This window comes from Hermetia illucens, chromosome 1 (assembly GCF_905115235.1).
Source record: "Hermetia illucens chromosome 1, iHerIll2.2.curated.20191125, whole genome shotgun sequence".
Taxonomy (NCBI): domain Eukaryota; kingdom Metazoa; phylum Arthropoda; class Insecta; order Diptera; family Stratiomyidae; genus Hermetia; species Hermetia illucens.
The window spans coordinates 196,405,654-196,416,023 of record NC_051849.1 but is presented as its reverse complement, the minus strand read 5'-3'; the positions used below and the strand labels follow the sequence as shown (position 1 = coordinate 196,416,023).

The following is a 10,370-nucleotide window of genomic DNA, read 5'->3' as shown; positions in this document are numbered from 1 at the left end:
CTTTTGAGGAAGCGTTTTTCTCAATCTCGATTTCAGATTCTCAATTGAGTTATGCTTCAATCGAATGCCTTCTCTGGGACGTTCTTAATCAGCGCATCAACGCATGTCTTATTTATAAGTTTATTGTCGTCTGATAATTCATTGCAGAACATTTGATTTTAAATTCGCTAAATTTTTCCGACTGTAAAACATCATCGGCCCCATCGCTCATTTGCTCGACACAATTGTTGGGGTTGTTATCAGTTCATACTTTCCGCAATTTGTTCTGGCTTTGGCCGCAATTATTTAAATGCTGATAAGGGCAATTGCGGGCGAAAGCTGCGAGTCCGGTCATTTGTAGCGAATTTCTCAATAGAACTAACGATATCGCGTCGCAATATGAGTCACTGACTGACCTCTACACTATTGGTCCACCACATATCTGAATGGGGAGGCAGCACATGGGACCCATAAGTTCTAGTTCTGAGTAGTCTGGAATCCACCGGCTTTTTGTACGCTATCTAAACTAACGCAATGTGTTTATTAATGGAAAGTGTCGTCACTTGTGCGAGTATCTTTCGAGCTGTCCATGTTTCACAATTCGAATTAGTGCCTCCAGTTACCGCGCATTCTTCGCTACTGCGCTCTCGCCCGGAATATCCTTGCGAATCGATTTTATCCTGGCTTTTGTTTATGTTTTGCCGCCTTGTAGAAGTGACATAAAAAACCTAAATCTGTCAAAGTCGAATGCATTTCGCGAATGCAGTCCGCTGAACGACGGGAGTGTCAATGACCGCAAAATAGAGGAAGTGGATTAGCAACCCTTTGTGGGAATCCTTGCTGGTATTGGTGGAAGCCTTGAGTGCCAGGAGTTATTTTGACAAGTTCGGAAAGTCAAGTTCGGTCAACGTCTCTAAATTTAGCTTTGGCTTCTGAACCTCTTATCAATCCGTAATCAAATGATTTTAAACAAAAAGTTTCAGAATAGCTAGAGGAGCTGACCCTAGTCCAAATTGACAAATTCGGGATACAGTGATGGTATCGTAACCCCCAAAATTTCAACTGATACGTAGTTGTGTTCGTCCACAGGTGCATTCGTCTTTATAATACGTGAAATCGTTAGTGGTGCCGGGGGTAAATTTTTAGTGATTTAAAAGTGAACTCAATATGGGAAATAGCCACAGCGCTGAAGATAAAAATTCGTCGATTTCGGGCGGTGGCAAAGTCCGACGAAAAAGCAAAGTCTTCGGTCGGTTCGGGGGAAAGAAGGCAAAGGATACAAGTGGCACTTCAGATAGGGGTGAAGGTCATTCTGAGGGAGGCGAATCGAAATCAGCTGATCATAGCACCGCCAGTTTCGAACAGCTGGTGGAAGGTAGCACGGATTTGGATAGTGCACGGGAAGCTCTTTCCATAGATGTTGCAAGTAGAGGTTTGTTGGTTTGTAGTTTTTATTGAATCTATTTCAAGAAAGTTTGAATGGGAATTAGAGAATGCATTTTCCAGTTATCATAATCATTCTACACCGAGATACGTTTATATATATAACCAGTTCCATTTATCGTCCTCAAATTTACGTATATTTCGTTCCAAGACTTATTTGAATAGTCCTCTCACAAATTTCACTTTTTTTGGAGCTTCAACATAGTGTGGCAATTGTGTAAGTTTGATTCGAAAGTAGATAATTTTTTCTATTTTAGGAAAGCACACCTAACTCCTCTAGATTAATCGTCAAATCTCGTTGCTGGGTAAAGTTCAAGCGTCAGTCTTCTCCTATCCTTGCAAGTAGAGAAGGAGAGAGAAAGAAATCATGCCTAAGGGCGCGGTCATGACAGCATTTCTAATATTGAGGTTTGACGCTAGGGATCAATTTCTATAAGACCAATAAGGGCTGCTTTGCTGCTTCGGAATTGGACCCCGTCCTGGCAACGCCAACTGAACACTTCGTCATCGTCAAAGAGCAGCCTTCCGCCGTTTGTCACATTACTTCGGGCCAGTCCCCAATCTTTCCCGCCTTGGCAAGCCTTCACCAACTTAAGAGAGAGCAGGAAGGGAACTGTTTGTTCAAGGAGCCCCCTGCCTGCAAGGGAACTGTTACTTCAAGGAACCCTCTGCCATCCGGCCGTCCACCGATCGAACTCTATCTTCAGTGTGACGAGAAAAACCCAAAAGTAATGCGCAACACAGCTCTATCTATCAACGCTCCTCAGCAGCTACCTAACAATGCTATCTAGAGAGAGATATCCCCGATGTTTAAATAAAGTTGTTGACAAATTTGATCCCATCCACAAGAAAAAAGTGTGGTAGCGTCGTCCACAAGTCCATTGTAAAACACACAATTGCGCATTTCTAGTCTTGTGCATGTAACACTGAAAACCTCCGGGCGCTAGGATAAGGATAAGGAAATAGTCAGCTTCACCATGCTTCTGATTGAGCCACGCCCTTAAATTGCCAATGAAATGCTCAGTAAATCTGCCTCTTGTCTCATTTTGCCACTCATTTAGTGTACGTTACCGTTCTTCACGGGTAACCAGCTGCCTGGGCTCTTCCCTCTTAGACTTGTATATGCTCCTTACCAAGGAGTCCAGCGGGAATCACCCCCGTGATCACCATTACGGCTGATTCAGAGGCAATGCGGTGCGCAGACGCCATCTGCAAGGCTCCTCGTCTTTGTACTTATGCAAAAGGTTCGTATATATCCTTACCAATGATCAGTCCATACCTTTGCGTAGAGCAGAACAAATTGCTTTGTACTCTCCAAAAGACATCGCCTGTTGGGTATAGGACTTCCAATGAGTGTGATTATGGTCAAAACTCTAGCTGCTCTAGCTTGTCCGCTGCTGCTTTGATTCGCTCGAAGAAGCACATCAGTTCAAGGTAGTTAACCTTTGGTTTTGACTCGATTACCGACTACCCAATAGATTTGGAATGAAACCATGAGTAGCCATTAGTCCGCTCAAAATTCGCATCAATATGCCAAGTCTGCTGTACGCCTGTTCCACAGTGCGTTCGGCAACAAGCGCCGTAACATCATCTACGTAATCGACCAAGTGCGATTTTTCTGGCATGTCGAACTTTAGCATACTATGGCAGGAAGCATTCCAGGGGTCCATTCCTAGCGCCTGGGGTGACCTCCATTTCTTCTGACGCTCTAGCTTCCGATGGACCGGAGAGCGGTTCCTCAGGTAATCTCTCAATGACCGTAAGAGATAGAATGTCTATCCATCTTACGGAATTAAAAGTGGTTATGCGCCTCCGTTCGATGAATTGCATCCATGACTTACACGGCAGCATCCACTGTGGATCTCCCTACTCTGAAGTCGAACTGTGATGGGGGCAAGTCTCCCGCAGCATGTATCACTTCAACGAGTCTACTTCTGATGAGCTTTTTGAACACTTTCCCAGCACTGTCAAACATACAAAGCGGTCCGTATGCAGAAGACAGCTCAGGGTTGCTTTTAATTTTGCTGATCAGCACAAACCTCGCTACTTCCAACGAGAAGGGCAAATGTCCCCTTTCAGGCAAGCGTTGAATGTGCCAGGCAGTAGACTTGGACCATTTTGGAGCGCCAGTTTGTATCCCTCTGCCAGGATACCATCGGGTCCTGGCGGCTGGTTTGTCGTAGAGAGGACTGCTTCTTCTAACTCTTTTATGGAGAAAATTAGGCTGTCCTCGACGGCTTTCACGTTATTGCCATCAACCCCTAGGGGATGCGCGGGGAATATTGTTCGTACAATGCGTTCCATCCGATCGGCTTTCTGCAGAGCATTGATTTTTCGGGTTACCAGTTTGCAACCGGGGACCCACGGATCCCCATTCACTCCGTCGATCGAGTCCAGCCAGCCGCAAGCATTGCTTCGGTTTATTGCTTTATGGAGTCTTTTGTGTTGCATGCCTCCTCCTAATCATTGAGACGTTGTGTCTAACGGTGGAGTTTTGGGAGACTCCTTTCGGAGTTCTGCAATTTTCGCTAACTATTATTAAATATCTTCTTTGCTACATCTCGGTACCCTCCTGGGTATAAAAGCTCCGCAGGCTGTCGTTATCAGGTCCATAACTGCATTTACGACATTGTCATATTCAGCGCCACCGCCTTTAGTACTGCCTTCCAACTTGCTCTAAAAGCTTCGACAAATCTCCCGATGTTCACCTAGGATTACTACAAAGAAATTACGACACTTATTTATTTAATTTATGAAGCAAGAATTGTAAATACCGTGTCGCTGGAAAAATTATTTTTTATCTTGCATCTACCAGATTTCGGGAAAGGTTTCTTCCCTTTTTCAGTGCTATGTGGAAAAAGTCCTGCAAGCTGATAGCGTGGTCCCCAATCTATGATGTTCTGTGTGGTAATAGCAAAGAACCAGAATCCTTACAATCAAATTTTATATACTACCACGGATATTATTGGTAAAACATTTTACCTGGAATGCTTATAATTCCTTCCAATCTTCCTGACTTTTGTCTGCAGTTTATTACAATGTATCTCTTGTGAATGTGTTATGCATACTGCTCTAGCACTCTGCCATTTGGGTGGTTATCTATCTTCAAATACAATAACTCCGCAGGATTCCCTTCCCAGCAGCAGAATTCCTTCAAAGGTAGTAAAAACTAAAAAACCGCTGTATTCTCCATCTCAGGGGGTTCTAAAGTAGTCATTCGCTAATTTACAACTTGGAGATAGACCCTGCTAAGACATTTATAAATCCATCTCTGTACGGGGAGCGCACGTTCCATGAGAAAATGAGCAAATCGTTATTCCGTTGTCGTTTCCGGGTTCGTCGTTGTTTTATCAGTCTAGTCCGAGGGTCCTGTTGTGGCTTCGTAACAAGTTGTTTTCCGTGTAGGGTCTCCCCTTCCCAACCCCCAACTTGAAGGACCAATTGGTACAATTTGTCCGGTTTTTAGGTGCGTGAGACTCGATCCTTCTCCGTCTGCATCTTTTCGTTAAGAAAGAACTCCCAGCAGTCACCACGTGGAGGTGAAGACAGGGTTTGGTAGTAGAGCTGTTGGTGTTAGCTCAGCAGGCGTTTCCCCCTATCACATACACATAAACTCATTCCAAGACTTGAACTGATTTCGACTTTGTCGCCATTTTCTCGATACTACCTTGAACTTCTTCGTTGAAAACATCCTTGAGTGTTGCTTCATCATTTGATCCCACATTGATCCGACAATCTCTCCTTGAAAAGAACTTTTTTCATTTGGGCATCCCTACTCGCCTTCGTACTCTTTGTCTCCTCTCTCTATAAAACATAGACCATATTCATGATTTTCTGTTTCTTCTTTGATAATCTTTGGTAACCGGGCCAACTAGCCTGGATTAGTGCTTCTGTCCGTCAAAAGTTTGAGCCAAGCGAAGTGGAGGGATTCTAAAATTATCACCTGCCCTATCAAGACACCGTTGTTTCGTCCGATTTTTAGGTTCTACGTCAAAGATTTGGATGTTCAGGTCAACTTTTCTAGTGAGTTGTCATCAGCGTAGATTTAATAACCATACCATCGAACATGCATGTCCTGGAACATTTCTGTGTTGAATGCAAGGTCATATCGAGCCCCCTATGTGGGGCTTAGGGCATCAACCACACCCCAGTGCCATCGCCGTCAATTCCTGGTAATGCACGCCAACTCGTTCTAAGATTTCCCAAGAAGCTTGCACTCCCCTTCCACTATTCTTCTCCAAGAAGTTCTAAGGTGACGCGCTCGTTCGACCATTCTGGGATAATGGGTATCATTGCAATTGCATTGACGTAAATCACAATGGAATTCCTTAATGTGTGACCTATCCACTGTCATTTCTTCTTTCTGATCAATAGATCCACAGGCATCTAGCCTGTACCCCGACCAAGTTTTTGTCGTAGGCCGGGATCCCCGGATGAAACAACGACTATATAGAAGCACAAGGAGAATACTGGCGTGGAATAGCCTCAACTTAATGTTGGTGTTGAGATAGTTGTGACGATACCTAAAGCAATTTCCTCATGCAGTTTACCATTGGTGAAGTTTGGATGGACTATTCCGATTCCTCTGATATGATCTGTCGTAGTACAAGTTTCGAAGGTCTGAGATTATGTCGGTGTTACAATAATCTGCACCTTAATTTCTTTGGTCCTTTTTTTCTCCTTATATTAGGTTAAGCTATCTACTGTCTCTGGTAGCTAAAAGTAGTTTTAAGCGACCTACATTTGACAAAATACTAATTACTCGTAGGGTGGAGAGAGGAATTGATATATATATATATATATGCATATTTATTTGAAAGCTTACCAGAGTTAAGATTTTGTCTGATTCTGGTCTGTAGGAACTTATAGGAAGAAATTCAGAAAATTATTGGAAAATGCATTCAATCCCTTTATGTTTAAGTATTATGAAAGGAAGGATATCATTACAACCGTATTAACTCATGGAGTGTTATTTTTTAACAAAGGAATTTCCTCCTGGTCGTAAAATAAAAGCCTTTATCAGCATTCAATATTTTTTATAAGTTTCAACATTAATGACAATTATAGCTTTTGTATAATGATATCCTTTTGGATTTTTTTACTTCCATAATTGTCCATAATTTTGGTAGATTTAAATATTTTATTTGAAAGTATTCTTTAAGTTAGTGTCGATAGTTTTGTCGAAATTTCGAAATTTATGGAACATTAGCGAAGTTTGTAGTTAAAGATTAAAGTATGCATTCGTAGTTTTATTCATTTTGTCAGATACACTTGATAACATAAATGTTGATAACTTAGCAACAAAAGATTCACAAAACATGCACCGACATTCTCGATTTCCTAAAACTAGGTTGATATCAATTAACCCAGCATTTTAGCCATATTTCATGTTGATTTTGTTTACTCATTGCTATCATTTTGAAAGTCTAGTTGAAATATCAAATCTATAGATACTCCTAACCATACACTTTTTAATTCAACATAACTTTCACAAGTAAGATTATAATTGGAATAGGGTTTCCCTCTCTCTTGAATAAAATAGATATAAAACAAGTCGGGAAACCGGAAGCTTGACGCTTCAGGTATAAAAGGTTTTGTGTTTCCCTATGTGAGGAGCATAACGTAGTTCTCCATTGGCTGATAGCATTGACCCGAGATATTTAAATCGCTCAGTTCTGGGCAGGTTACTGCCATTGCCAGAACTGAGCGATTTAAATATCACGAGGGGCAGGTTACTGCCAATGTTAGAATTCAGCGATTTAAATATCTCGAGTCAATGCTATCAGCCAATGGAGAACTGCGTAATGAAATTGCTTCACGCATTAACGCAACCTTGATGAAGTGGCATTCCACAACTCTATAGTTCTGAGTGTTGGCCAACTATAAAAGACAATGAACGGTGTCTTCCGGTAATGGGGACGAAGATGTTGTATTGCACTGGTGGCGTGACACGTTTTGATCACGTCTGAAATGAGAATATCCGCGATCGATATGGGTTTGCACCGACGATGGAAAAACTGCAAGAGAGGCGTCTTCGATGGTTCACGTAATTTGCACTAACGAGAATTCACTTACCAAGATTTGTCTGAACATCGAAGTCGACCAAAAGGCCGGCCGAAACAACAGGGGCTTTACACGCTGGATGAGGATTTAAAAGCCTTGCGATTACATCCTGATCAGGAATTTGATAAAATAAAATGACGAAACCCATCACAACGAGCCAACCCCGTTGGAGCGGGACAAAGGCTGAAGAAAAAGACAAAGATGTGAGGAGCGACGAGTGCACGACAGCTCCGTGTCAAATAGCTAAAAATTCCATTGCTCTCTACTTTTTAGAAAGCGATTTAAATAAATCATTTGATGGAAACCCCTGTATTGATAATAGTCAACTTCACGCGTTTCACACTCTGAGTTTAATATTACTAGCAAGTGCCAAGAATGTAACCTACATCAAATATAAAAAAGGCTGGGGAGAATTAGATTCTTGTTGAATGGAATTTTAATATTTCACTCGAATGTCAATTATTCTCGTTAATTATGACGTCAGCATCTTATTTGTATGGCTTAGGATGCTGTTAATTCGCACGAAATTGATAAGCTTGAACTGCTATAACTTTCCCACTAATAGTTGGATTTTCATGAAACTTGGCATGTGTATGCACGAGGCTGTCCTCTATGTCGGTGCAAAGTACACCTAGGATGAACTTAAGGGGAGTTTTTTAGTCAATTTCTGGGATTTTTAGGTTGGGTAGTTTCCGAAAATGAGTCCTGTCTCACTTTAAGTGCGTACATTTTGACTCCTTACTCACGCACTTTGCAATTCACGCTAAAACTAATATCTATACACTGTAGGGAAAGTAAAAATCGAGACCTTTCATTTGATACCCTAGACGACTTTATCCGGTGAAAAAATGTTTGAATGCCCCTTTGCATGTATGGGGAGCCCCCTTTAAACTCCACCTAAATTTATGCCACACACTGTATGCGTGGGATTTCATAGTTCCCATCTGTCCACCAAATTTCGTTCGGATCGGTTTAGCTGTTTTGGAGAAAAGTGCGTGTGACAAACAGACAGACATTGAATCGATTTTAATAAGGTTTTGTTTTACACAAAACCTTAAAAATGGCTTTTTGGTTCACTTTAACATATATAACCCAACAAATCGATACAAAACAGTCAATCGAGTGTTCATGCGCTTCATTTAAGAAGAATATACAAAAGACATAAGATTTGTATTGTACGGTATTTTCATATGCAAAGAACAGGGAGTCGTGATTCTTGCGATCGAGCAACCGCCTGAAATTGGATAATGCACTTCTGTAACAACAACGAGTTAACACCAAAAGACTCGCAAGCAATGGTCGGTATCTGCTCTTAACATCCGCCACCGCCAATTGTACTAGAAACGATCGATACATGGCAGTATACTCGGTGATATTTAGTATTAATTTGTGATGTGATATCAAACAAGTTTGGACATCTCAAAACACTACTTGTCACAAAGATAATATGATCATCACTCCTGTACTGGGTGATGATGCTGCGATGCTTGGTGATGTTTTGTATCCTCCTATACTGGATGGTGATACTGTGGTATTTGATGGTGTTTTGATCACGCTTGGTGATGGTAATATGATATTACATTTCACAAACGTTACAGTTTGTTATATAACATACATCACCTACCTATCTCTAATATTAAGGTCTCTTGAAGCTTGGTTTGTATGTCCCAGGAAAAGCATGGAATGTAACTCGAATTGCAAATTTTGGGTCTAACAATTTGAAACAGAGCCAGAATTTCAAAAAAGTGCATTCGGTGGCGGTTTTTATCAATTTATAAATAAAACCATATCACACATTTCTGGGATTCAAAATAATTCCTGTAAAACTTCAGTAAAATAGTTTCACCAGAGGGACATATAATTGCCTCATAAAATAAGAAAGGCATAATCTCACCCTCGATCATTAATGCAACCTATTCATTCAGCTTAGCTCTTAGTTATGTCCCATTTTCTTTCTAAAAACAGATTTCAAGTATTCTGGAATATATTGTATTTAAGGTCGGTTGACTCCAAAATGAGGAGGCCAATAAGCCACGGTGAAAATCACAATATACGTAGAACATGCGACAAGTGACGATTGATCTAATTTTATAGCTAAATCTTTATCCAAAAAATGACATCGACAGCTATAGTAAAATATGTTGTAAAAGCCTCTCTGGTTGCATTTCAATTTACTGATGAATCTACGGCAGATTCCAGTCACGTTAATTATTCATTGCTCATATATAGTATTATTCGGGATTAATAACCAATAATCTGCCTTATTAGTTTTGATATGAAAGCAGACCAACCTCCCACGAAGTAGTACTGTTTAATGTAAGGTAGTTATTCTAAACGGTAGAAAAGTTAATCATTTGTTGGTTTCCGGCAATGCTGTTCAACTTTCTACGCCCCATAAGCCGCATCGTCTGAGAGGCTGTACAACCATATTTAATATTTGTGGTCGTTTCCTTACTTTGCTTTCTGATGAGCACGTTCTTGTTTTTGTCGTCCGTGGAAGCAAAACCTGCATTTTCCAACCACTCTTTTATAGTATTTTTCAACCACTCCTTTATAGTAGTGCTTTGGATTAACACAACAGAATGCTTCGATACTACATTCATGCTATGTCATTAGCGTAACTGACTGTAATGACATTGCTAGCAACGGCAGCGTTAAACATATCAATATATATGATGTTCCATAATAGTCGCCTTAGCACCGAATTTTGTGGAATCTCCACATGAACAACATACTCTTTGGGTGCATTGTCTGTGCTACACCCAAGCCTTCTATCTGTTAGACAGCTACCGATAAGCGCAGCCGAGTGACTGGATGCACTATTCGCAATCAGAGATCCTTAATTGGATCTAAATTGGCTGAATTGAATGCATTCTACACACCGA

At 41.0% G+C, this 10,370-nt stretch overlaps 1 protein-coding gene across 1 annotated transcript in view; it reads left to right on the top strand.

The window, feature by feature from the left end:
• Nucleotides 1-330: 330 nt before the first annotated feature.
• The window catches only part of LOC119647087 (protein cappuccino), a 151,629-nt gene continuing 141,589 nt past the window's right edge, over nucleotides 331-10,370 (top strand). Inside the window, exon 1 of the mRNA XM_038047860.1 lies at nucleotides 331-1,411. Within this exon, the coding sequence (XP_037903788.1) occupies nucleotides 1,147-1,411 (265 nt within the window). The 5' untranslated portion in view covers nucleotides 331-1,146. The remainder of the gene's footprint in view (nucleotides 1,412-10,370) is intronic.